The 27831-nt window shown below is 51.9% G+C and overlaps 1 protein-coding gene and 1 long non-coding RNA gene across 3 annotated transcripts; one reads left to right on the top strand and one right to left on the bottom strand.

The window, feature by feature from the left end:
- The first annotated feature begins 789 nt into the window (after positions 1 to 789).
- Positions 790 to 22190, top strand: LOC127051387 (zinc finger protein 93-like). The gene is made up of 10 exons (XM_050953650.1): positions 790 to 1003; positions 1845 to 1974; positions 2649 to 2765; positions 5645 to 6840; positions 10501 to 10650; positions 14855 to 15139; positions 15599 to 15728; positions 16849 to 16965; positions 18550 to 20523; positions 21395 to 22190. Exons 1-9 carry the CDS (start codon positions 794 to 796, stop codon positions 19503 to 19505), a joined length of 3291 nt encoding a protein of 1096 aa, XP_050809607.1. The 5' UTR covers positions 790 to 793; the 3' UTR covers positions 19506 to 20523; positions 21395 to 22190.
- Positions 12892 to 14902, bottom strand: LOC127052926 (uncharacterized). Of its 2 annotated transcripts, none has more exons than XR_007774896.1 (3): positions 14665 to 14902; positions 14168 to 14307; positions 12892 to 13633 (listed from the first exon to the last, which is right to left on the bottom strand). It is a non-coding gene; the product is annotated as an uncharacterized LOC127052926 (long non-coding RNA). The 2 variants fall into 2 exon arrangements; XR_007774897.1 differs by having other exon boundaries at positions 14681 to 14902.
- Positions 22191 to 27831: the final 5641 nt, after the last annotated feature.

Genomic DNA, 27831 nt, shown 5'->3' with positions numbered 1-27831 from the left:
GAGGCAATTAGGGTGGGGGGCTCACTAGAGGGGGCAGTCAAGGGACAAGGAGCAGGGGGGCTTAGATGGGGGGGTGGGGTCCCAGGGGGTGATTACAGGTGGGAGGTCTCTGGAGGGGGGCAGTTAGGGGATAAGGAGCTAGGGGAGTTGGATGTGTCGGGGATTCTGAGGGGGACAGTCGGGGCGGGAAGTGGAATGAGGTGGATGGGGTGGGGTCCATGCTATTTGGGGAGCATAGTCTCTACCAGGCCCTATGTACCCTTTTACAACCCCATGGGGCCCTCAGGCCAAAATGTTTGCCTACCCTGCACTACCCCACAGACCAGCATCCTCAGCAACCAGAGGGGGTGCTGGCCTTGGGCTAACAGAGGTTAGGGGGTGCTGCGATTAGGGGCAACAGGGTCCTGTAACACATGCACACTACACCATACCCAGCCTGGGGTGTGATCTCCAGTAACACACGCACCAACACCACACAGCGAGCAACAAACACAGCCCGACCCATCCCTCACTGTGACACACACGCTGCACAGCCTGGCCTGGGTCCTCCTATACCCACTAGTCCCCGCCCCCCTCCCAGAGCCGGGAGAGAACCCAGGAGTCCGGGCTCCCAGCCAGCTCCCCAAGGCGTAGCGGTGACCCACTCCCAGCCCAGGACGCGACGTGCAGCGAGCGCCCCCCGGCGGCCGGAGTCGGGACCCAGGCGTCCGGGTGGGGCTGGGCCGGAAGGTCCCTTAACTGGGGCTGGCGGCGCAGGCGCGGGGCCGTTGAGTAGCAGGGCTGGAGCCGGCGCATGTCGCAGCCCGCAGCGAGCGGAGCCTTCCTGGGTCCCAGCCCGGCCCGTGCGCAGGCGGGTCCCGGCTGCAGCCCCAGGGCGGGGAGCGGGCGAGAGGCGGCCCCGGGGAGGCAGCAGCAGCCGCGGGGCGGGAAGTCGCTGCCCGGGCGGAGGAAGCGGCCGGGGCCGGAGCCGAGCCCGGCGATGGCTGCAGCGGGGCCGGCGCAGGTAGGACGCGGGGCGGGGACTCCCCGGCCGGGCACTGGCTGGTCCCGGCTGGGGGCCGAGCCGAGGGGGCGGGACCCGGGTCCCTCCCGCGCTAGTGACCCCGGGGCCGGGGGCTGCAGCAGCCGGAGCGCGGGGGCCGGGGAGCGGCGCGGGGGGGGGCCCTGGCCGGGCGGAAACGCGGAGCCGGGCGCGGCCCCTTCCCCCCAGCGCGGCCCGGCCTGGCCTGGCCGGGCAGAGGAGCCTGGGGCGCGGGAGCGGGGCTGAGCACAGGCCTGGGGCGGAGGCGGGGGGAGGAGCCTGTTCCCCCCCCTGGGATTCATAGAATCACTGAATATCAGGGTTGGAAGGGACCTCAGCAGGTATCTAGTCCAACCCCCTGCTCAGAGCAGGGCCAACCCCACCTAAATCATCCCAGCCAGGCCTTTGTCAAGCCTGAGCTGAAAAACCTGTAAGAGATTCCACCACCTCCCTAGGTAACCCAGTCCAGTGCTTCACCCTCCTAGTGAAATAGTGTTTCCTAATATCCAACCTAAACCTCCCCCACTGCAACTTGAGACCATTGTTCCTTGTTCTGTCATCTGCCACCACTGAGAACAGTCTAGATTCAGACCCTTCCTAGCGCCCCGCCCAGAGCCCCATGAAGAGTCAAGGGCGACTCCTGTCCCTGGTCAACAGGACCCCGGGTCCCTGCGGGAGCTGTGCGGGGGGGGAGTCTCCCTGGGTCACAGGTGCTGGGCGGGGGGTTCCCTGGGAGTCGCTCCCCTAGAAACCGCGTCCCCTGCTGAGACTCCGGGCTGGGGGCTGGAGCGGAAGGTGCTGAGTGTGTAACGCTTGTTGCCAGCAGCTCCAGGTGGCGTTTGAGGACGTTGCTCTGTATTTCACTCGGGAGGAGTGGGAACTCCTATCCCAGCCAGAGCAGCAGCTGTACCGGGACCAGATGCTGAGGAATTACTGGACCCTTGTTTCCTTGGGTAAGGACCTATTTATCTTAACTCACAGAACCGTGAAATATCTGGGTTCCCTCGTTGCCTCACCTGCCATGTGCCACCATGTGCCTGAGTAGTTGCAAATGTCAGCCTCGTTCAGTTCGGCTTCCTGTTAAAGATGAAATCAGGGCTACAGAGCCTGGGGCTAATCTTAGTGTAACTTGTTTACCTACCTCAGTCCTGGCACAGGGCTGGTTGCAAACAGTACATGAGCACATAAGACTAATAATGCAGGAAGAAAACAGCTCCCCACTGCCCCCCCCCCCCCATGAACATCATAGTCTTAACTGTGCATTTGAACAATTCTTGCACCCTAAACAAAAAATGATAGGTCTGTATAACAGTGATACCTGCCACGACACAACCCCAAAGTAAATTGAGAAGAGTCATAGACGTTGCTGTTTCAGAGTACAAACTGAACTTGCCTGGCAGGAGATGGGACGAAATCTCCTCTAAGGACGATTTATTTCATTATTCTCCTGCTTGGGATCTCCTACGCTTTCATCTCTAGTGTCCGAGATTGGGGCCTCATTGCACCCAGTGCTGCGCAGACAAACACTGACCGAGATTGGGGCCTATTGTGCTGGGTTCCACCAATATATAAATGAGTCCCAACCCCCAAAACTTTAGTAATAAAACTGATTAATTCCCCCAAACAGGCTATTCAGGTTCCACACCGGACTTAATCCACCGGCTCGAGGCAGGGGAGGCAGAGCTCTGGATCCAAGATGCTGAGGACTCCAGGGAAACCTCAGGGCCTGAGAGCCCCTCCTCAGGTGAGTCATAATAATCCAATCCCTTCTGATTTACGCACCTGCTAGTGGAGGGCTCCTTAATGTAGAAGGCAAAGGCACAGCGCGATCCACTGGCTGGGAACCGAAGGGGACAAATGGAGGCTGGGAATTAGAGGCTAGTATTTATTTTGGAGGGGAAGGAGTTAGTGGGCTGGAGGCAGGAATCATTGGGGAGTGTCTTTGGCTGGGATAGGCAGAAAGCCAGGCTGGATGGGCACGATGAGCCTGTCTGGCCTTGATATCTATGAATCCTAGAAATCATAGACATGTAGGACTGGAAGGGACCTCAGTAGGTCCTCTAGTCCAGTCCCCTGCACTGAGACAGGACTAAGTATTACCTAGTTCATTCCTGACAGGTGTTTGTCTAACCAGTTTTTAGAAACCTCCCATGATGGAGATTCCACAACCATCACAGGTAATTTGTTCCAGGGCTTAACTACACTTCAGAGTTTTCCCTAATCTCTAACCTAAATCTCCTTTGCTGCAATTTAAGCCCATTACTACTTGTCCTGGCCTCAGTGGATAAGGAGAACAATTTATCACCCTTTACTTTGTAACAACCTTTTACGTACTTGAAGACTGTTATCAAGCCCACCGTAGCCTTTCCTTCGCCAGACTAAAGATCGAGAGAACATGACCTACGAGGAATGATTGGATTTGTTTAATCATTCTCGTTGCTCCCCTCTGACCGTGTTCAGTTTGTCTACATCCTTTCTGGAGTGTGGGTGGGATCCCAAAACTGTGAAAGAGAAATGGATTGGAGGTGGGGAGGTGATGAAATTGGAAGAAGGGTGGGATAGTGATATGGGACAATGTGGGGAGGCGGAAGATTTGAGAGATGCTGAGGGAAAGAGAGAGGTCTCTGTGGGGGGGGGGGGGAGAATATGCGGGCTGCATTTTCCTAGGGGGTGAGACATTGCAGTAGGATTCAAAAGATCTTGGCTCAGTTCTAGAAGCGAGTCACTACAGCTCCACCATGCCTCAGTTACCCCACCCATGTAATGGAGAGGGCACTGAGGCTGTGAGGATAAAATCTGTGTGTTTGGCACTGGGGAGTGACAAGCACCTGGCTAGAAAGACACGCCTGCTAGTACATAGACCACAACACCACCTAGGCTTCCCACATCTCAGAAAATCATACCAAGGCAGGGGTGCCCTAGAGATTTTTTTCAAATGGGCTTCGTGCCGCTGACCCTCTTGACTCAAGCTGTCTGTGCTGGTGCCCTGTGGCCCTTGGCACCCAGATCCAGAAATAGTTCACATAGGGACAAAAACCTGTTTGCAGCGTGGGAGACTATCCCCGAGTCACTGGCCCTTGGCAGAGAAAGCGCTGTCCTCTCCAGGTTCCCACCCAGCCTGCTCTCTGCCACTTCACTTTGCATGTGACATCTCAGACAGGAGAAACCTGCTCCAGCGAACAAGGAGAAAGCTGGGGATGACTCAGGGCAGGGCAGGGTCAGTCACGTATGATAAGTATAAGTGATGAGTGCGAGGTTACACCACGTGGAGGACACTATTTTGTAGAGCAAGTCTCTGGCACTTCCAGCGCGCCACTTTGGGAGCGGACATGTTTGGGAGCCAGACAAAATCGTCCTTCGGGCCACATCTTGGAGTACCCTGGTGTACGGGCTGGGTGTGAGGGAGAGGGAGTGGAATGGCCTTTGTCACATCCCCCCTCTCCTCCTCTCTCAGTGGCACAAAATTATTGTCACTTACATTGCTTCAGTGTCAATGCTTAGCACAGCCCTCAGCCTTAACACGGTCTGTGACTGTCTGCAGATCAAAGGCCTGCCGGGTAGCAGCCATTCACCCCTTCCAGCTCCGCAGTATCACTGATTGGGTTGTAAAACAAAAGACATGGTTTTCAGATTACATCTCACAAACCCTGAGTGACTTGTCATCCCCTCTATCCCCTTCACCCACCCCCAAAAAAACCCTACCCTCTTGTGGATTTTAGTTTAGTTTTATTGAAAAGGACTCACTCCCCCACAGGAATAAACTGCGTAGTTCTAAGCAGCTTGATACCGGTCTCACTGCATCTACGTGAGCTAGTTTCGAACCAATATGGTTAAAATAGCGCAGACACTGTGGAACAGGCCTCATGGTATAAAACAGGAGAATGTGAAGAACCAGCCACATGTAAATAAAAACCTCTGATTGAAATGAAGCCAAAATCAATTTGAAACAAACCACGGTCCCTATTTGTTAGCACTTTGAGGCCCTAGTTCTGGATGAGGGCCCTATTGTGCCAGGCGCTGCCTGTGTCCTGGGCAAGCTACAGTTTAATCATCAAAGAAAACCCAAGAGGTGCATGGTGCACTTGGGAGCAGGCCCTATGCGCTGCACAAACAACATAGGGTAGAAGCACCAAGTCAGGCTGCAGATTTGTTATGGTATTTGGTATCATAAATTACAGAAAATGTAGTAAAAGGCACAGGTCACTAAACTTCCTGTGACTGCTCCCTCATTTTTAACAAAACCTGCCCTCCTCCTTGCCATGCCTATGGGGCACCAACTGCCCAGCACTTCCCCCAGTGCTGCAATCCTGACCGCAGCCTGGTGCAGAGGGGTTGGTGCGAGCTAGAGAGGAACTGGGTGGCAAGGCCATTCACTGAAGTTTGGCTTCCTTCCCCCACCATTATCACTGGGGGTGGTGGCAAATCCGAGTGGCGCTGTAACCCCGCAGACCAGGTCTCAGTACCCAGAGAGAAGTGTTGGGTCCAACCCTGTGAGACAGGACCCGCCATTGCAAAGCGAGGCTTCCGTCCAAAGAACAGTCACAGACGATTGGTGAAATTGCTTCATCTGTGACATTTTCCATCCTTGACAAACCTGTAGCCTTAACCATGAGCTCTCTCCAGCAGGGCTCGGGATCCTGGGGGGAATGCGGACACAGAGTGAATGTGGGGAAAGTGCGGCGGGGAAGCAGGATTCTACGTTCCACATAGGGATTCATGCACAGGACGCAGTCCATCCCCAGGCTAAACTCAGCCAGAGACTAGACCTTGCTACACACCAGAGACTCCCCATGGGCCAGCGTCCCCACCGCTGCATCGACTGCGGCAAGAGCTTCATGAGTCCCTCCGCGCTGAGCCAGCACAAGTACACGCACGCTCGGGCGTGGCTGCACCGCTGCTCTGACTGTGGCAAGGCCTTTGCACGGAGCGCACACCTGAGAAGACACCAGAGCGTGCACACCGGGGAGCGGCCACATCGCTGTCCTGAGTGCGGCAAGGGCTTTGCAGAGAGCTCAGGCCTGAGAGTACACCTGCGCATGCACACCGGGGAGCGGCCGTACCAGTGTGCTCACTGTGGTAAGGGATTCTGCAGTTCGTCCTCACTGACCCAGCACCAGCTCACGCACACCGGGGAGCGGCCGCATCACTGTGCTGACTGCGGCAAGGGCTTTGCATGGCGCTCACACCTGAAAAGACACCAGCTTATGCACACTGGGGAGCGGCCGCATCACTGTGCTGACTGTGGCAAGAGCTTTACAGAGAGCTCAACGCTGAGAATACATCAGCGCACACACACTGGGGAGCGGCCGCACCACTGTGCCCACTGCAATAAGGGTTTTGCAGAGAGCTCAAGCCTAAGGAAACACCAGTGCACGCACACTGGGGAGTGGCCACACCGTTGTGCCCACTGTGGTAAGGGATTCCGCTGTGCCTCCACACTGACACTGCACCAGCGTGCACACACTGGGGAGCAGCCACACCGTTGTGCCCACTGTGGTAAGGGATTCCGCTGTGCCTCCACACTGACACGGCACCAGCGCGCACACACTGGGGAGCAACCGTACTGCTGTGCTGACTGCGGGAAAGGCTTTGCAGGGCGCTCACGGCTGAGAATTCACCAGCGCATGCACACTGGGGAGCGGCCATATCGCTGTGCTTACTGTGGCAAGGGCTTTGTAGAGAGATCAAACCTGAGATCACACCAACGCACGCACACTGGGGAGCGACCGTATCACTGTACTGACTGCGGCAAGGGCTTTGCACAGTCCTCAACCCTGAAAAAACACCAGCGCACGCACCGGGGAGCAGCCGCAGCACTGTGATGATTCTGGTAAGAATGTCAAAAAAACCAGTCCACCCACCAAGCACCAATGCACGCACACTAGGGGAGGACATTCCGATGTGCTGGCTGCAACAAGAGCTTTGCACAGGCCTCCTCCTTGATACCACATTGGTTCATTCACAGCTGAGAGCAGCAGTACAGCTGTGCTGACTGGGGCAAGCTCTTTGCTAGATTGGCCAACCTCATCCAGCATCTGGTCACGCGCACGAATGCCCCTCTGCCACCGCCAGGGCCTGAGGGGCTTCTGGGAGCTAGTGCAGACCAGGGAGTGGTCCTGTCCCAGTGATGCCCAGCAGAGAGACACTGGGGGACATGGAAGGGGACTTGGCTGACCAAGTGTGGGAAAGATCAGACAGGTGGAGGGAATTTAGAGCAGATGGTCACAGCCTACTGCATTAGGGAGCTTTCCCCCTCATATAGGTGTTTCCAACCAGGTCTCTTTCTGTCCCCAGGTCAGTCACTCACTCATCTCACTGGGATGCAGCCAGGATAACCCCCCTTCCACCCCTCGTCTTGATGGGACCTAGCCAGGAACTTCCCCCCACACCTTGCTCTGTTCCAGCCAGCAGGTGACTCTTGGGTGACATCTGGAGGTGGGATTTGCAGTCCCCTCAGCATGGATTGGGTTGAGGGGTGGGGCATGACAGCCCAGTGTGTGTGATTGAAAGACAACTGAGGAATTGCTCATGCAGTCTACTTTAAATAGAAATGTGATGAAGAACTAAGTACCTAATGTGGAACAAAGATCTATCTAAACACTTGTTTCTTTGCTATTGAAAAAGCTGATGCATTCACACAGCAGGTGGAGAAGACGATGTGAAGTGCAACCAATGAAAGTGTTCTAAGGCCTAGCTGACCATGAGGTCTGATGAACTGTATGACAGACAGGCACATAGGGAGAGTTTCCCATTACTCTTGGGGGAATTCTGAACCTAAAAATTCTATGAACAATATTTTAAAATTCTGCACATTTTATTTGTCAGAATAACACAATATAATCATGCTAGTTTGTTGTTTTGGTAATTTTTCAAAATACTTGTCGGCAAGTATGCCTGTAACAATGCAGACAACAAAAAAGATTCAGAAAGTGTATTTTGACAAATAGATTCTTTACTAGGCTATTAATATGGAAATTTGAGTAAGAATCTATGTAAACTACAATACAGAAACGTATTTCCTGCACCCCTCAGCAGAAGTACAAAGGCTTGGGGGAATCAGGAGTAACAGAGGAGCTGAGGGAGTGGGAAGTAATTGCTGGAAGTAGCCTGGGAGTGAAGCAGGAGGGTTGTTGGGTGTGGGTGGGAAAAGTATGTAACAGATTTGGGGGGGTGGGGGGCGGGGGATTGTTAGAGTTGGGGAGTCTCCCTCATGCGTCCCTGGCTGATCTGCTAGCCTCTGCCATTCGGTTAGGCACATCTGCCCTGTCTTGTGTCCCCCTGCACTCTCCTCGCCCCATCCCTGTGTGGTCCTGCACACCCACTCCCACTTAGACCCCATCTGTAACGTTCATGGGAGGCTACGGGCCTACCCTGAGTGCTCTGCAAGAATGAGGCCCACACGCACCGTGAGTTATTGGCTTTAATGAAGGTAAAGTGACACAGCCGCAACGGGGACTCCAGGCGTTGCTGTCACGGAGGCGGGGAACCCAGCACCGAAGCTCATCTCGGCCTGGGTCAGAGTCCAAAGGCGGGACCGGAAGCATACAGCTATATATACACAATACAAAACAACTCATACATATGCAAGAAGGGACTTCCCACAGGCTATGTCTGCCCTTTGGCCTAAGGCCATACAAACTGGTTTCAACCAGTTAAAAGCAAGTTATAACTGGCATGCTATGTCCTACAATGACCGGCCACTTAGCAAGTAGGGGCTTTTCACAAGGCCACCGAGAAAGCAGAGATACCCTAGCTAGGCCGTGACACAGTCTTTCGCAGTCCCCTACACCATCCCAGTCTTCCTCTCCTCCAGCACTTCTGAATCCCAGCCTATGTGATCCACGCAGGAGCCCTATGTGCCCTGCTCTGTCTGTCCCCGCCCTCATATTGTGTGTTTCCTCACCTGGGCCCATGGGCAGGTTGCTGTGAGGAATGCCACTTCTGCTATGGCTCTGAGCTGGCTGCCCTCTGTTCTGGTGCCACAACAGCTGCTGGTGGGAAGAAGGTGTAACTGCAGTGCCTCACTGGCAAAACATATTTTCTGCTAGGAGGGGGAAAAAAAAGTCTGTGGGGGACATGGATTCTGCGCCTGTGCAGTGGTGCACAATTTCATCAGACCTATGCAGGAGAGCACATTCAGCCTGAGCTCCTGTACAACACAGGTCAAAGAATTTCCCTGAGTAAATGCCTGTTTGAACTAGAGCAGAGCTTTTGTGTTTTTTTTTTAATCCAATCTTGATTCTTGATTTTAAAATTGCTAGAGATGAAGAATCCACCAAGATGCTTTGGAAGTTCTAATTTGTACATGCATGGTTAGAAGTAGGGAAGGACGTTTGTTTTTATTTTACCATGTGCCTGTGAAGAAGAGCTTTAAGTTGCCATCTTCCCCTCCCCTTCCCCCCCTCCCCCGACAGCTCACTGCAATGAAGCGATGAATTCTCTGTTGCAAAAACAGCTTATTAACACAGGGAAATGGTTATGAACGTTCTCAGGGGAGAGTCAAACAGCACAATGCCTCTTGCAGGGGAACAGCCATTGCACCAGATGTTTTCTGTGCAAAGATAGGCTGAAGGCAGCAGTAGCCGGCTACGCAGCGTGGGCTTCATCCCCCTAGGGCAGTGGCTGCTTTTTCCCCTTCCATGAAAGTCTGTCTGATGCTTTGATTGCCCCACCCCTTACACAACAGCTCCTTGACTGGACTGATACAGCCCATCCTGATCTGTGTTTTGGGGTTGGAGAAGGAAAAAATGCCTCAACACTTGGGGTAGGCGAGTTGTTTGATTTGGTTGTACTTGAAATGTATTATTCTACTGAAATACTTAAAGATGGGGGCCAGCTGTACATCTCAAAGTGCTTTACAAACCCACTTAGTGCCTCAATTCCCATTTTACAGATGGGGAAACTAAGGCACAGAGAGCCTCACCCAAGGTCAGTCAACAGGCCAGTGGCAGAGCTGGGAATGGAACTCTGGTCTTCTAGATCCCAGCCCATAGCTCAGCCCACTGAACCACACTGCCTTTTAAAACAGCTCTTAAGTGTGTAGTGTCTTGCCGTGCCTTTAAATAAAAACACTGGGTTTCACACACCTCTTCGTACAGCGTGAAAGAGTAACGTCCCCTACAACCCTCCAAATGTCACCACCAAAGTGGGCAAGGGGAGATTTGACTACCCAGGAATGCCCCAGCTTTTAATGAGCTGAATGGAGGGGCCTGTTCCACAGTATGTACTATTGTATGACTGGTAGGGTTGCCACCTGTCCAGGTTTTGGCTTTTGTGTCCAGGTGCCATTTAGGGTTTCTGGGTGTCTGGTTTTTGGGATCTGGCAACTCTAAATGGTGCCCAAATCAAAAGTCTGTTTACAAGGCAGGAGGAGGCAGCAGAGCTGAGCAAAGATAAAGGAGCTCAGGCAGGCATACCAGCAGGCAAGGGAGGCAAACCCTCACTCTGGTCCTGCGCTGAGGACCTACGATTTCTGTAAGGAGCTGGATGCCACCCTTGGTGGCGACTTCACATCCACTGCCAAGAGCCCTGTGGATACTTTGGTGGGGCTGCAGGCGGTGGACAGGGGGCTCAAGCCCGAGAACGAAGTCGTGGGCAAAGAGGTCAAGTTGGAGAACGTGCAGTCCGCAGTAGGGTCATCTGGTGGCACGGCGAGTCAGGAGTTCTCCTCTCCAGAGGGGTCTAGTCGGTCTCAGCAGTCTGTTTGTGGCCCACATGACACGGGAGAGGAGAACCATAATAAATGTTCATTTTGGCGTTCATGCTGCTCAGTTATATCAGGTAGAACTGTTCTTTCCTATGTATACTGTGGAAGTGGGTGAAGGGATAGAGAAATTAAAAAAGAAAGAAAACCCCAAAACATGCACACACAGCCCCAGTCCCAAACCCCTCCCAGCCCTACTTCCCAAAACAAATAAGCATTCATTCGAGCCAACTTATAAACCACCATAAGCATACATTCAGACTAGCTTTATAGACGTCACCCACTCACATACACATTCATACTTGTTTTTCAGCATTATTTCATACAGAATACGCACGCAGCCTATCTTAAAAGAAATCTAACAGTGTTCAATTGTTCAGCACACCCCATGTAAACAAAATGTAGGGATAGTTTAAACTATTTTGTGTTAGAGTTGATTGCACTTTTTACCAGAGCTATAAATGTTGTTTATTTATACGTACATACAGACACATAACACTTTAACATCCACCCTTCCCTCCTCTTTCTCAAAACAGTTAAGCATACACTCAAGCCAAACTGCATATTATTGTATAGATAAGCTACTTTAAGCATACATTCAAGTTAGTTTTATTGACAGTTAAGTCTCACAGAACATCATACTTGTTTTCAGCAGTATTTTATATAAAACACACACACACAGTCTAATATCAGGTAAATCTAACAATGTAAAGTTGGACAATACGCCCATGTATGAGACAAAATGCAGACTTGGTTATTGACTTATTTGGCACATTTAGCAAAATACTAAAAAAGAAATAAGAAATCATGATACACTTAGGCCTGGCAGAAGCTATAAAAAGCCCTAGAAGCATCTGCATTTTGCCTCTTTCCTGCACTGATCTCTGGACTGTGGACTTATAATAAAAGGAGCTTTCTAATCAATGGACTCAGGACCTTCCATTCTTTTGGATGCCATCGGAGACTTAACAAGCCAGCAGTTTATTCCATCACTGCTTCAAACCAGCCACAAGAACTTTGCAATGTGTGTATGTGTTTGATTCCTTTAACTGTTTTAACCCTCACTTCCTTCTTTTCGCTTATACCTAAACCTTTAGATACTAGATACCAAAGGATTGGCAACCACAATTATTGGGCAAGATCTGAGCTATATATTAACCTGGGAAGGGGGTGGGTCTCTTGGGATCAGAAGAACTCTTTGATGAAATTGGTTGTAAACAACCACTCATCATTAAATCTAGTGTCTGGGTGGTGAAACAAGGACTGGGATACCTAAGGAGGCTCCAGTTCTGACTGTTAGCCACTGTGGTGAGACAAATGTTTACTGGTTTGGTATATCTTGTGGAGGAATAACCACCAGGTTTGGCATGTCTGCACCTACCTATTTCTCAGCAGTTTGTCCTGAATGTAGTATTCTTGGTGTGACCCTCTGAAGCACAGTGACACTAGCGCAGGGTGATTATCCCCACATCCACGACTGTGGGATTCTTACACGTGCCTCTGCTGCTGGAAACAGGACACTGGAGTGGACACACCTCTGCTCTGATTCCCTGTGACCTAAGTGATTTGCCCAATGTCACAGAGGCAGCAAGTGCCAGAGCTAAGAATAGACACCAGGACTCCTGTAGCCCAGCCCAGCCCAGCCCCATAGCCACAAGCCCAGCCTCGCTCCCTCATTCAAGGCTCCCAGTGCCCCTCAGCATGGCCCAGAGAATGCAGCAAGGCTGCAGCTCATGAGTCCCTCTGGCCCGTGAGCTGGGGCTGCTGGGACCGGGCTCTGTACCCCTCCCTTGATGGCCGCCTCAATGGATGCTTTGGGCATGCTCCTGCTCCCTCGCCAGGTTGGTGTTGAGATTAGGGTTGGGTCTGCAGGAAGAGTCACAAGGAAGACATGGCTGGGATCCCATTCCAAGGCAGGCTCCCAGCCCCCACTCCTTTACCCCACCAGCCTCCACTCCTCTCCAGGAGCCAGGGATAGAACCCAGGTGTCCTGAATCTGACTATCCCTCCCTGCCCCACACCACCTGTCCCAACACCCTTCCCCTTTTCAGCCAGGGTTAGCTCTTAACTTAGGCCGTCTAAACCACAGGCACTGGGCTTCCCCCCTCTTATGCAAAGCAGCTGCTAGAGGCGGGCAGAGACCCAGGCACCTTATGGGAGGTGCTGTGATAGAGGAAAGGTCCAGTGGAGAAAGGATGAGGAGGGGAGACTCTAACCCACTGTCATAAACAGATAGCTAAGGGTTAATGTTATTTTACCTGTAAAGGGGTAACACCAGTAGCCTGAAACATCTAACCAGAGGACCAATCAGGAAACAAGACTTTTTCAAATCTGGGTGGAGGGAAGTTTGTGTGTGAGCTTTTTGTTCTTTGTCTTGTGTCTGACCCTCTCGGCTATGAGAGTGATTTTTCTATCTCCAGCTTTCTAATCTTCTGTTTCCAAGTTGTAAGTACAAAGATAGGAAGACCATAGGTTTATATTGTTTTCTTTTGTATTTACATGTGTATAGTTGCTGGAATGTGTTAAATTGTATTCTTTGTGGATAAGGCTGTTTATTCATATTTCTTTTAAGCAATTGACCCTGTATTTGTCACCTTAATACAGAGAGACCATTTTTATGTATTTTTTCTTTCTTTTTATATAAAGCTTTCTTTTTAAGACCTGTTGGAGTTTTCTTTAGTGGGGGCTCCAGGGAATTGGTGGGAGGAAGAAGTCAGGGGGAAAAATCTCTGTGTTAGATTTACGAGCCTGACTTTGCATTCCCTCTGGGTGAAGGAGGGGGTGGAAGAGAGATTAGCTATCTCGGTGCTTGTGTTTCCAGGACTGGAAACAGGGAGGGTGGCGTCCCTCTGTTTAGATTCACGGAGCTTGCTTCTGTGTATCTCTCCAGGAACCCAGGGAGGGAACACCTGGAAGGGAGAAGGAGGGGGAAGGGAAATGGTTTATTCCACTTTGTGTGAGACTCAAGGAATTTGGGTCTTGGGGTCCCCAGGGAAGGTTTTTGGGGGAACCAGAGTGCCCCAAAACACTCTATTTTTTTGGGTGGTGGCAGCTTTACCAAGTCCAAGCTGGTAACTAAGCTTGGAGGTTTTCATGCTAACACCCATATTTTGGACACTAAGGTCCAGATCTGGGAAAAATGTTATGACACCCACAGACCAGCATCCTCTCCTCCAGCAGCCAGAGGGGATGCTGGCCTTGGGCTAAGAGAGGTTAGGGGGTGCTGGGCTTAGGGACACCAGAGTCAGTGCTACTGGTCAATGCTGGGCTGGCAGGGCTCTGTAGCCACAACCTTGGCTGAAGCTGGGTCACATGCAGGATCCGTCCCTTCCTTCCCCCCCCCCCCCATGCCTTTCATGGCAAGCGCAGGGCATGGCGAGCTTCTGGTCGACGTCCCATGGGCCCTTGATGAGTTTGACTTTGACCATTTGTTGTGTCTGTACGTGTGGTGTGCAGGGCGGTGGGTGGGGGCAGCCAGCCTGGGCGCCTGCTCCTTCAGCGCCAGCACTGAGGCCAGAACACAGCATCCGTATGAGGCAGCTGTTCTCCCCATGATGCTGGGAAGGGACATGGGTGTAAGCTTCTGAAACACACACAAGTTACACAGATGAGTGAGAGATCCTGTAAGGTACACATAACACATACGTTGTGCAGCCTTCCTGAAACACACATGTAGCACACACTATAGCCAGGTGTGACTGAGCTCCTGTAACACACACACACACACAACCTCCTGAAACACATGCACATTCCAGCCAGGGGTTAACTCCTGTAACACACGCACACTACACAGCCAGGGTGTGATCTGTAAAGCACTCACATCACACAGCCTTCCTGCAACACTCTTACCTGCACACCATACACAGCCTGGGGTGTGATCCCTAGCAACACACACACGCCAACATCACAGCCTAGCAACAAACACACCACACAGTCTTACTGTGACAGTGACATACACCACAGGCTGGCCCGAGCCCTCTTGTACCCACGCGTCCCCGCTCCCCTCCCAGAGCCGGGAGAGAACCCAGGAGTCCGGGCTCCCAGCTCCTCACGGTACAGCAGGGACCGGGCTGCCCCCTTACGGGCTCCTGCCGCCGCGAGAGCCCTTGGCGGCCGGACTCGGGCCCCAGGGGTCCGGGGGGGGGGCTGAGCCGGAAGGTCCCTGCGCTGGGGCCTCCCCCGGCTGCTGGAGCCGGCGGCGCAGGCGCGGGGCGGAGCGGGGCCAGCCCGGCCCCCTGGGTCCCAGCTCGGCCCGTGCGCAGGCGGGTCCCGGTTGCAGCCCCAGGGCGGGGAGCGGGCGAGAGGCGGCCCCGGGGAGGCAGCAGCAGCCGCGGGGCGGGAAGTCGCTGCCCGGGCGGAGGAAGCGGCCGGGGCCGGAGCCGAGCCCGGCGATGGCTGCAGCGGGGCCGGCGCAGGTAGGACGCGGGGCGGGGACTCCCCGGCCGGGCACTGGCTGGTCCCTGCTGGGGGCCGGGCCCCGGGTCCCTCCCGCGCTAGTGACCGCGGGGCCGGGGGCTGCAGCAGCCGGAGCGCGGGGGCCGGGGAGCGGCGCGGGGGGGCCCTGGCCGGGCGGAAACGCGGAGCCGGGCGCAGCCCCCGCCGGGCAGAGGAGCCTGAGCTGGGGCGGGGGAGGAGCCTGTTCCCTGCCCTGGGATTCGGGCCCCGCCCAGAGCCCCGTGGGGAGCCGAGGGCGACTCCTGTCCCGGCCAGCAGGGCCCCGGGTCCCTGGGGGACCCGGAGGGGGGTGTCCCTGGATCACTGGTGCTAGGCGGGGGGTTCCCTGGGAGTCGCTCCCCTAGAAGCCGCGTCCCCTGCTGAGACTCCGGGCTGGGGGCTGGAGCGGAAGGTGCTGAGTGTGTAACGCTTGTTGCCAGCAGCTCCAGGTGGCGTTTGAGGACGTCGCTCTGTATTTCACCCGGGAGGAGTGGGAGCTCCTATCCCAGCCAGAGCAGCAGCTGTACCGGGACCAGATGCTGAGGAATTACTGGTCCCTAATTTCCCTGGGTAAGGACTGATTTCCCTTCATTTATTCACTGCAGTGGGCTTGATGTCTCAGCTGCCATGTGCCACCGAGTGATGGCAAATGTCAGGTCAGCTTCCTGTTAAAGGAGAAATCAGGGCTACAGCGCCTTAGGGTCACGTTAATGTAACTGGTTTACTAGCATTATACCTCAGTCCTGGCACAGATTTGGTTGTAACCATCTCTTACAGGAATCCCAGCCCAGACACCAGGGCAAGAACTCCTTCTCAAGAACTGACTCTAGTTAGACAAATAAGGCAGAGAGAAAAGTCTCCAGCTGCTTGGAACAGCTCCCCACCAATGTTCCCTCTGTTTTTACATGCATGTGCAGAATAAATTGTGCTCTGTGCACCAATATGGAGGTGATGTGTGGCAGTGGTGAGGCTTAGAGGTTTGGAGTGTGGGAGGTGGCTCAGGGCTGGGGCCAAGAGTTGGGGTCAGCGGAATTAGGGCTCTGGCTGCGGGTGAGGGCTCTACGGTAGGGCTGGGGATGAGGGTTTGGGGTGCAGGCTGCCCCAGGGCTGTGGCGGAGAGAGAGGACTCCCCCAGCCCTCTTGCTGCAGTGGGCTGGGGAAGAGGCGCCTCTCCCTGGCCGCAGCAGCTCCAGGGCTGGGTCAGGTGGAGAAGCGTCTTTCCCCAGGAGCGGCGCCTCCCCAGTCCAGACCCCATGGCTATGGCCCTGTGCAGACCCACTAGTTTCCCACCTCCCCAAAAAGAATCATACATCATAAATTTAACAATTGCATAGTTGAACAATGCTGCAGCCTAAGCAAAAGAATTGGTAGGTGTGTGTAATGGTGCCACCTGCCATGACTCAGCCCTCAAAGCAAATTGAGAGTGGTCATAGACATAGCTGCTTCAGAGTATGAACTGAACTTGCCTGGTGGGAGATGGGAAGAAATCTTCTCTAAGGACGGTTTATTTAATTATTCTCCTGTTGGGATCTCTTGCACTTTCCTCTCAAACAGCGTCTGAGATTGGGGCCTCGTCGTGCCAGTTGCTGCACAGACAAAAACTGATGGAGATCAGGGTCCTGTTGCACTGGGCTGCACAAACATATAAATGAGTCCCTGCCCCCAGAACTGATTCTTTCTCCCCAAACAGGCTATTCAGATTCAACACCGGACTTAATTCAACGGATCGAGTTAGGGGAGGCAGAGCTATGGATCAGGGAGGCTGAGGACTCCAGGGAAAACTCAGGACCTGAGAGCCCCTCCTCAGGTGAGTCATCATAATCCGATCCCTTCTGATTTACACACCTGCTAGCGGAGTGCTCCTTAATGTAGAAGGCAAAGACAGAGCGAGATCCATTGGCTGGGAGCTGAAGAGAGACAAATTTGGGGCCAGTGTTTATCTGGGAGGGGAATGAACCACTGGGAGAGCTCCCCTCAGGATGCAATGGATTCTTCCTCAGTGAGAGTCTGTTGGTGGAGGTAGAGCAGCTCTCCCTCAAAGCCAAGGCTCTAACTCAGCCAGCAGTTACTGGGCTGGAGGCAGGAATTGCTGGGGAGATTCTCTGGTTCGGATAGGCAGGAAGGCAGGCTGGATGGGTACAATGAGTCTGTCTGGCCTTGATATCTATGAATCATAGAAATCATAGACATGTGGGACTAGACGGGACCTCCATAGGTCATCTCGTCTGGTCTCCTGCACTAAGACAGAGCTAAGTATTGTCTAGACCAGTGCTTCTCAAAGCCAGTATGCCGCTTGTTCAGGGAAAGCCCCTGGCAGGCTGGGCCGGTTTGCTTACCTGCCGCGTCTTGAGGATTTTAGTTTAGTTTTAGTTTTGCACAAAGAATGAAACATGAGACTGAGGGTGAATGACGTCTTTCGAAGGAATTTGTTGAAAGGGACAGACTCCTCCTTAGGAATGAGCTACATTGTGCTAAACAGCTTTAAACCAGTCTAACTCTGTACACATGAGGGGATTGTAGCACCTCAACTAGTTTCAAACCAATATTGTTTAAACGGCACAAACACTGGGGAACAGGCGTTGTGCTGTAAATCAGAGGACAGTGCAGAACCAGAAACATGTAAGTAAATAACCTCTGATTGAAATAAAACCAAAATCAGTGGATCAGGGCCTCGTTGTGCCAGGCACTGGGTGTATCCTGGGCAAGCTACCATTTAAGCATCAAACAAGACCCAAGGGGACATGGCGCAGGCGCTAGGTGCTGCATAAACAACATAGGATAGAACCACCCTGAGTCAGACTGCAGATTTCTCACGGCATTTCATATAAAAATTACGGAGCAGTTACAGTAAATTTATGCATCCAACGAAGTGGGTATTCACCCATGAAAGCTCATGCTCCAATATGTGTGTTAGTCTATAAAGTGCCACAGGACTCTTTGCTGCTTTTAGTAAATTTACTAAAAGTCACAGGTCACTAAACTTACTGTGGTGGCTCCGTGATGTTTCACAAAAGGGGCACCAACTGCCCAAAGCAGCACTTCCCCTCAGCACTGCAATCCTAACCCCAGCCTGATGCAGAGGGGCTGGTGCAGGCTAGAGAGGATATGGGTGGCAATGCCATTCACTGAAGTTTGGCCCACCTCCCCCACCATCATGACTGGGTGGCGGCAAATCTGAGGGGTGCTGTAACCCTGCAGGCCAGGTCTCAATGCCCAGAGCAATGGTGTTCGGTCCAGCCCTGTCAGATAAGAGCTGCCATTGCAGGATGAGGCGCGCATCCAAAAAACACAGAGAAATTGGGAAATCGTCCCAAGTTGACATTTTCCCATCCTTGACAAACTTATATCCTTAACCATGAGCTAACACCGGCATTGCCTCTGCTCTCTCCAGCAGGGCTTGGGATCCTGGGAGGAACGAGCACATGGTCTGGCTGTGGCAGGAGCTTCCGCCAGTCCTCAGTCCTGAAAATACACCCACGTACACACAATGGAGAGCAGCTATACTGCTGTGCTGACTACAGGAAGGGCTTTGCATGGAGCTCAAATGTGAGAACACACCAGCGCGCACACACTGGTGAGCGTCCGCACCGCTGTGCTGACTGCACCAAGGGCTTTGCAGAGAGGTCACACCTGAGAATACACCAACGCACACACACGGGAGAGCGCCCGTACCACTGTGCTGACTGCGACAAAGGCTTTGCAGAGAGCTCAAGCCTAAAAAGACACCAGCGCACACACACCGGTGAGCGGCCGTACCACTGTGCTGACTGCGGAAAGTGCTTTGCACAGAGCTCAATCCTGAGAAGACACCGGCGCACACATACCGGGGAGCGGCCGTACCACTGTGCTGACTGTGGCAAGGGCTTTGCACAGAGTTCAAGCCTGAGAAGACACCAGCGCACACACACCGGGGAGCGGCCGTACAGCTGTGCTGACTGTGGCAAGAGTTTTGCAGAGAGCTCAAACTTGAGAACACACCAACACACACACAGCGGGCAGCCGCCGCACCGCTGTGATGTTTGTAGCAAGAACTTCAGCAGCACCAATGCACTAGCCAAACACCAGCGCACACACAGCGGGGAGAGGCCTTTCCAATGCACTGACTGCAGCAAGAGCTTTGCAGAGAGCTCAAGCCTGAGACGACACCAGCGCGCACACACCGGGGAGCGGCCATACAGCTGTGCTGAGTGTGGCAAGCGGTTTGGTAGATTGGCCAACCTCATCCGGCACCAGGTCACTCACACCAACGCCCCTCTGCCATCGCCAGGGCTTGGGGGGCTTCTGGCAGCCAGTGGGCCTGACATAGCACCAGCAGATGTAGACCAGCGAGTGGTCTTGTCCCCCTGATGACCAGCAGAGACTGTGTGGGGCGGGGAAGGGAACTTGGTTGAGCACTGTGGGGAAGAGCAGACCGGTCCAGGTAGTAATTTAGAGATTGTCACAGCCTACTTCATTAGGGAGCTCCCCCCTTGCCCCCCATGTAGGTGGGATCCAACTATGTCTGTCCCACACACACTCATGCATCTAGCAGGGATGCAGCCAAAACAACCCCCTCCATCTAGATGGGACCCAGCCAGGAACTTCTCCCCATGCCTACCTTGTTTCCAGCCAGCAGGTGACTCTTGGGTGACATCTAGAGGTGGGACTTGCAGTCCTGTTGGGCTGGGCAGGACAGGACTGCCTGGTCCATGTAATTGAAAGAAGACTCAGGAACTGCTCATACCGTCTATTTTAAATAGAAATGTGATGAAGAAGAACTACATACCTAATGTGTAACACAGGTCTGTCTAGCCAGGTGTTTCTTTGCTATTAAAGAAGCAGATGGTTCACATGGCATGTGGAGAAGCCTGTGTGAAGTGTAAATCTTTAAGGTGAACCAGTGAAAATGTTCTAAGCCCTAACTGTCTGTAAGGCGGTCGCGGCTTCCTCCCTGTCCATCAGGAGGCTGTGCAGTCCCAGCTGTGCTTGAGCCTTAGGAACTGGGATACCTACAGGCAGATTTCTCGAGGCCTGTGATCGGGACATGCTGCAGTGCAGAGCGGAGATAGAGGAGATAAGGCAGGCGCACCATAACGCGAGGGAGGTGAACTCCCATTCAGGTGCTTCACCTAAGACTTGCTGGTTCTATAAGGAGCAACCCCTCCTCCATTAGCAAGAGTCCCATGGACACTTCAGAGGGCCTGGGGTGGCAGAAAGAGGACCTAAGCCAGAGGATGAAGTTATTGATGAAGAGTGGAGTTAGATGAGGATGTGCAGCTCCTGGCAGGGTCGCCCAGTGGGGCAGGAAACCCCTCCACTCCAGAGGTGTCTAGCTAGACTCAGCAGTGGCTCTCTCAGAAGCAAGAAGCAGGAGATGAGATGCCTGGTAAGTGGCTGTGGCTTGTGTAGTGTGGAGGTGGTGCTCAGGGTATAGAAATGTGGGAGGCTGGTTGTGTTTCTGTGAGCTGGACAATTCCCTGTGTAGCTAATCCAGAGGGGACGGGGGATAGCTTAGTGGTTTGAGTATTGGCCTGCTAAACCCAGGGTTGTAAATTCAATCCTTGAGGGGGGCATTTAGGGATCTGGGGCAAAAATCTGTCTGGGGATTGGTCCTGCTTTGAGCAGGAGTTGGACTAGATGACCTCCTGAGGTCCTTTCCCACCCTGATATTCTATGAACTCTATGATAATCAGTACAATGCAACAGGGTGTTGATGCGTATCGAGATCTCACAGGAATCCTCCAGGGAGATCTCCAGGAAAGTTTCCTGGAGGTACTTGCCAATTCTCTGCTAAAGGTTCTGTGGTAGAGCAGCTTTGTTCCTTCCGCCAGTGTAGGAAACTTTTCCATGCCACTCAGTAATCACTTGTGCAAGGACCAAAGCGGCACACAGGCGAGCAGCATAGGGAGCAGGGCAGAAACCACAAGCATAGAGTAGATGTACCCTCATTTCCCTGCTTACCCTTAGCAGTGAGATGTCTGCTAGAATGACCCTTACCTGTGGAAAAGTGTGGTTGAATTTTAGAATTTGTCCCCTAGAATGCTGCACCGTGGCCCTTGCAAAGTGTGTGTGCTCTTTTCCCAGCATGGAGTCTCCCTCACTCTCCCCTACCACCACCACCACCACCACTTACAATGCTTTGAGTGTTCGCAGAGATTTGTGCCTGATTGTAAAAGGTGTATTTAACTGAAATGTTTCAATGAGGAGTGTGAATTTAACAATCCCGCTTCTGTGCCTTGTCCCTTGTGCTTCACCAGATGTGGCCTTCAGGGACACCCCACGCATGCTGGCCGAGCGTCTCTGCCAGATAAGAAAGCACCCAAGACACAGCAAAAAAGACGTGTTCCGGGAGGTCTGGCAGCGCTCCAATGCAGAAAAAAGGGAACACAAGGAGTGCTGGGAAGCCAAATGGCAGGACAGAAAAGAGAATCACACCTTTATTAAGGACGCAATTGAGCAACTGATTAAAGTAATGGAGGAGCAAATACAGATGCTGAAGTCCTTAATAATGCTGCAGACTGAGGCCTTGCGTACACTCAGGGGAAATTCGATCTAAGCTACGCAATTTGAGTTAGGTGAATAGTGTAACTCAAATCGACATAGCTTAGATCTACTTACCAAGGGGTCTACACTACGTGATTTCGACGGGAGACATTCTCCTGTCGACTCCCCATATTCCTCTCGATCCAGTGGAGTACAGGAGTTGATGGGAGAGCGATCTGCGGTCAGTTTAGTGGGTCTTTACTAGAGCCACTAAATTGACCAATGATGCATCCCTGTAAGTGTAGACAAGCCCTGAGCAAATCAGTGTTGGACCTCCACTGCAGCACATTCAGAACCCTTTCTCATGCCCCCCACAAATTTCTTTCTGCTTTCCAGCACTTCTGTGTGTCCCATTCACTCCACCCCCTCAGACAACTTTCACAAGGCTAGCTGGACCTACACACAGTTGTGAAAGTCTGCCCTTCCCTGGTTCCTCCTTTCCTGCCAAGCATCTGTGTGTTTGTGTGTGCTGTTTCTTATGCAATAAAAGCAGAGTTTTATAATGGTAAATCATCTTTTTTTTTTTTCTACAAGGTGAGATTGCAGGCACTACCAATACATGCACAGGCATTTTAATCACTTTCTTACTGGACTATAAGGCCCCAAATGTCACCATTACCTTCTAGGAAAACCACATGTAATGTAACATAGAAGCACCTCTGACAGAGATATGTTACTGATGCTTATTGTCCAAGTGCTGTCTCAAAGCCTCCCTGATTAAAATAGCCCCCTCTGGGCTCCTCTAACAGCCCTAGTATCTGGCTGCTCAAAATCAGCCGCCAACCAGTCTGCCTCAGCACTCCACCCCTGAGCAAACCTTTCACCCTTAGTTTCACAGAGATTATGCAATGTACAGCATGTGGCTATGACCATGAGAATATTATCCTCAGTGAGGTCTAACCTGCTATAAAGGCATCGCCAATGCACCTTTATTTTGCCAAAGGCACATTCAACCGTCATCTGGCACCTACGGAACCTGTTGTTGAACTGCCCTTACTGCTGTCCAGGTGTCCCATGTAAGGTTTCATAAACCAAGGCTGTAAGGGGTATGCAGGGTCCCCCAGGATCACTATGGGCATTTTAACATCCTCCACTGTGATCTGGTTAGGAAAAAAAAAGTCTTTGCCTGCAGCTTTCTGTATAGGCAGGTGTTCCTGAAGATGCTTGTGTCATACACCTCCCTGGACCACCCCGTGTTGATGTCAGTGATCCACAAGAGTCTGCAACACCATGGGGAAGTACCCCTTCCTAGTGATGTGGTCTGGTGCCAAAATGAATGTGTGCAGAGCTGTCCACTATTTCATGCACATTTCCCAGAGTCAGGGTCCTTCGTAGCAGGATGCGAGTTATTGCCCTGCACCCTTGCATTAATGCCGCCCCAACAGTTGACTTCCCCACTCCAAATTGATTCACGACTGACTGGGTAGCAGTCTGGAGTCATTAGCTTCCACACACAGATTGCCACATGCTTCTCTATTGAGAGGGCAGTTCTCATTCTGGTGTCCTTGTGCTGCAGGGCTGGGGTGAGCTCCGCGCACAGTTCCAGGGAGGTGGCTTTCTGCATCCGAAAGTTCTGTACCCACTGGTTGTCGTCCCACACCTGCATGACGATACGGTCTCACCAGTGCTTGTTTCCTGAGCCCAAAAGTGACGGTCTACCCTATGTACCTGCTCTATGAATGCCAAAAGCAATCTAAAGTTGCTCCTATCCCTGTCACGCAGAATGTTGGATGCCTGCAAGTCTTCCTCAGTTAGGAACTTCACTGCTGTCCGCAATGTCTTCATGACAGATAACGGAGCAAGTGTGAACATGCAGTTGCGACTTTTATGATGTCAATTTTTGGGTGTTGACATCACTTTTGTCAGCACAAATTGGTAGTGTGGACAGAGCCTTAATGACAGGCCAGCTTTCAGACCTAGCAGCAGAGGCTTATAGGCCCAGTGCCCTCAATCAAGGCAGGACAGAAAACAGTTCATGGCCCTGGTCTGCGCTAAGGCAGAGCAACACAACAGTGTAGGGGGAATCAGCTTCCTGGCAGAACAGTCAGCAAAACCATCTGTTGTCCTAGTTCAAGCAGGCGATAGACCAGTGCAGGCTTTTGGCCTGAAGGTGGGGAGGCTGCCAGGGATGGAGTGGCAGGGGGACGCAGACCCACCCACTCCACTGTGTCCCAGCCCAGGGCCCTAGCAGTGGCGGAGTGGTCCTATTCGGCTTTCCAGGGCTCCTTTCTACTCTCCCAGTCAGGGGGCAGTGAGGTTCTGGGGTTGTCATTCATCTCGCTGGGGTAAACGGCAAGTGGCAGCCCCAACAGCTCCTCAATGTCCCCAGCGTCTGGCAGCTCCGGCAGTCCCTCCAGGCTCTGGCACTGTAGCAGCCTTCATCAGGTCCAGGCTCCAGCAGTGCGGGGCAGACGTCCTGCTCCTCTAGCAGATCTCCCCCAACTGAGCTGGAGGCCTGCCATTTCCGGTCACTGTCCCGGCCCCCTGCTTCCAACGGGGCGCCCGCGCATGTCCCAGCTCTGCCCATCGGGGGCGGTCGTGGTCTCTCCCTGTCCATCAGGGTTGGAGACCACACACCCTCTCACTACAACCCTCCCTCAAGTCCAGCCCCCACCCACTCTCCAGGGTTGGTATGGTCCCCCTTCCCCAGCCGGGAGAGACCATCAGCATTTGCATTCTCCTTACCTGCCCTATGTTGCAAGGTAAATGCCAACTGTCAAAGGGGGAGGTACCACCTTATTAGCCTCCCGTTAGTGCCTTTCATGGTCTGGAGCCACTTCGTTGTTGTCACGGATCATACCCCTCCACACAGAGTCCCCCAGGAGGTAATATGAAAGGGCCTCCCCAGCCCATTTAACTGCCAGGGCCGCCTCCTCGATGATCGAATAGTTGCATTCCCAGGAGAAGAGCTTTCAGCCAATGTACAAGACGGGATGGTCTTCTCTGTCGAGGGTCTGAGAGAGGATGGCCCCAAGTCCCACTGCCACGGCATCTGTCTGGACTGTCAACCTATGAGGAAAAGCGGGGCTACAAAGCATTGGTTCATGGCAGAGATGGTCCTTTAGCGTCTGGAATGCTTTGGCACACTTGGGGGACCAGTGGCTGCACTGCAGCTGGTTCTTTGCTAGGAGTTTCTAATTCTATAGTATGGGACAATATATTCTTTTAATGTTTAAGAAAAGTTTTGTAAATGAGTTCCAATAGTTCATGGATTAGGGACCCAATCTTATGGAGTTCCAGGCAGTGGTGAGCTGGAGCTGGTTCATAGCGGTTCCCACGAACCGGCTGTTAAATTTAGAAGCCAGTTGAGAAGCAGTTGTTAAAGGGGTGGGCAAACTCCAGCCTGCAGAATTATCCTGTCTGGCCTGCCTAAGCTCCTGGCTGGGGAAGTCCCCCTGGCCTTCCCCCCTCTCACAGAGCCCAGCGGCATGGTAAGGGGATGGGGCTGCGAGCTCCAGTGGGCCACATGGCATCCATACACGGTGCCCCGAGCAGCATGGTAAGGGGGCTGGGCTGGGGCTGGGAGGAGGGATTGGATAAGGGTCAGGGAGTGGTGGGAGGGAGCAGAGGTTCTGGGAGGGCGGTCAGGGGATGCAGAATGGGGGGTCTGTTGGGGTGGTGGTGGATGGGGTCAGAGCAGTCAGGGACATGGAACAGAGTGAATTGGGTAGGGGATGGGGTCCTGGGGGGCAGTTAGGGCTGGGGGGGGTTCAGGAGGGGGTGGTCAGGGGTCAAGGAGAAGGGAAGGTTGATGGATTGTGAGGGGGCAGTACGTGCGTGGGGGTCAGGGACAAGTTGTTTTGGGAGGCACATGGAGCTTGTACTCACCAGGCGGTTCCCCACCCAGTCTTCGGCAGCACTTCAGCAGCGGGTCCTTCACTCGCTCCAGGTCTTCGGCAGCACTAAAGGACCCAAAAAACCTGAGCGAGTGAAGACCCCTCCGCTACTGAAGTACCGAGGACCTGGTAGGGAACTGGTTCTTAGGATTTTCGCAGCTCATCTCTGGTTCCAAGGGCTTCTGTATAGATTATTTAGGTTAATCTTTGTATCTAAACAATGGGGCTCAGTCTAGAAGATACCAGTTCTCAAAACTGTGGATTTGTGTCTCCAGGGATAACATGCTTGTTAATAGCAAAAATGTTTTTAAACAAACAATATATAGATGTGAGAAATAACAGACCTCAACCCTAATGTCCCTCTGCAAATTTGTGTACAGAGTCAATCCTGTACCTCTCTCTAAAGGTACAAAGTTTCAAAAAGTTCAATGAATAGAAGATTGTTGGAGATGAGACTAGATCTGGACAAGGAGAAGTCATCCAGAGATAAATGTGAGAAGGGAGGCATGATGTTGCACTCCATATGTTTATGAATGTGAATATGATGTAACTGGAATGTTTTACGCAAAAGGTCTCTCGTAAGGTATCATTACAAAGCTTATAATCTACTGAGTGTTTTCATACTATTTATATCTATGTATCATTCTTATATCTAAAATTAGAAATATGGAGTTAACGCTGAGGTCCTATTGTAATTATGCAAAGTGTGGGCTAGTAATGATGGTTTAGATGGCTCCCATTGACTAAGACAATTGGCTGTAAGTGGCTCTATTTACCTGCAAGCCTTCCATTACATGACATGGGTAATGAAGAAGGTGGTGTCACAGGACATGTGACCTGGTCACAATACTGGAATCTATCTTAAACCTGGTGCTTTTCCATTTAGAAGGAGAGGCAGGAACCCAGAGAGACAAAAGGATTCCCATCTTGTGCCAAAGATATAAAAAGACGTGGAACAGAACAAAAGGGGTCCCACTCATGGAATCCCCGCTTTCCACCTAAGATGTCTGCTGGAACTAACAAGGTCTGTACCAGGGGAAAGGATTGGGCCCAGACTAGGAAGGAGTCTAGTCTGTGAAAGAAGCTTATTGGAACATCTCTGAGGGTGAGATTTACCTGTATTCAGTTCCTTAATATATTAGGCTTAGACTTGCGTGTTTTGTTTTACTTTGCTTGGTAACATACTTTGTTCTGTCTGTTATTACTTGGAATCACTTAAATCCTACTGTTTATACTTAATAAAAATCACTTATTTATTAATTAACCCAGAGTAAGTGATTAATACCTTGGGGAACAAACAGCTATGCATCTCTCTCTATCAGTGTTATAGAGGGTAGACAATTTATGAGTTTACCCTGTATAAGCTTTATACACAGTAAAACAGATTTATTTGGGGTTTGGATCCCACTGGGAGCTGGGTGTCTGGATGCTGGAAATTGGTTACCTGCTGAGTGGTTTTCAGTTAAGGCCTGCAGTTTTGGAGGTGTGGTTCAGATCCTGGGTCTGTGTTGCAGCAGGCTTGTGTGTCTGGCTCAACAAGACAGGGTTCTGGAGTCCCAAGCCATCAGGGAAAACAGGCTCAGAGGTAGTTTCTGCACATCAGGTGACAGTTCCAAGGGGGTCTGTGACCAAGCCCATCACAGGAGGGACAGACAGCAGAAACAAAAGTGAAACTGTTTGAGCAGCATATTCCAGAAGTCTTGAGGTCCTTCTGAGTGTAGCCTTCATTGATTTAAGATCTACTATACCATTCTCTCATTAGAAGGGAAAACCTATAATGGCAGCAGGTCATAAGAGACCCAGTTTGGGAATAAGAACCATACAAGAAATATATGTTTGCTGATGATGTTTTAAAGAAAGTCACATTGGTGGAACTGGCAGAAGTCACTTAAGCACTTGGATTCAGAGACTGCTGAAGTGATAATCTCACTTTTAAGAGGAGTAGCTTCTTCTGCCAGAGTAGAAAGAATATTTTCTTCTTTTGGAATAATTCGTTCGAAACTGAGAAATCGTTTGGGACCTGAAAAAGCAGGAAAGCTCGTTTTTCTTTTCCAGATTATGAACAAACAGGAAAACAAAAGGTGAAGATGACTGAGTTAGCTGCAGAAGCCAATATTTTAAGTTTCTCATGTTGACCTGGCTGATACAGTCGATTTAAATTTTTTTTTTAAATATTTCATTTAACTGTTTTAGTTAAACAATTTTAACAAAAAAAAACCTGATTTTAAAAAACTTGAATGTTTCAATTAAAAAAATTCATGCTTGTTTTGTAAAAATATTATATGTTTGCTGTTAAAGAAAAAAAATCCAGAATA

Source organism: Gopherus flavomarginatus, chromosome 5 (genome assembly GCF_025201925.1).
Source record: "Gopherus flavomarginatus isolate rGopFla2 chromosome 5, rGopFla2.mat.asm, whole genome shotgun sequence".
Lineage (NCBI taxonomy): Eukaryota > Metazoa > Chordata > Testudines > Testudinidae > Gopherus > Gopherus flavomarginatus.
The sequence above is the reverse complement of the archived record's forward strand: the minus strand, read 5'-3'. Positions and strand labels throughout refer to the sequence as shown.

Excerpts from the sequence above, each read along its gene's own strand:
- LOC127051387 (XM_050953650.1), top strand. The coding sequence starts at position 794 with ATGTCGCAGCCCGCAGCGAGCGGAGCCTTCCTGGGTCCCAGCCCGGCC. Across the intron at positions 1,004-1,844 it reads CTGCAGCGGGGCCGGCGCAG|CAGCTCCAGGTGGCGTTTGA; the intron begins GTAGGACGCGGG and ends GCTTGTTGCCAG. Across the intron at positions 15,729-16,848 it reads CTGGTCCCTAATTTCCCTGG|GCTATTCAGATTCAACACCG; the intron begins GTAAGGACTGAT and ends CTCCCCAAACAG.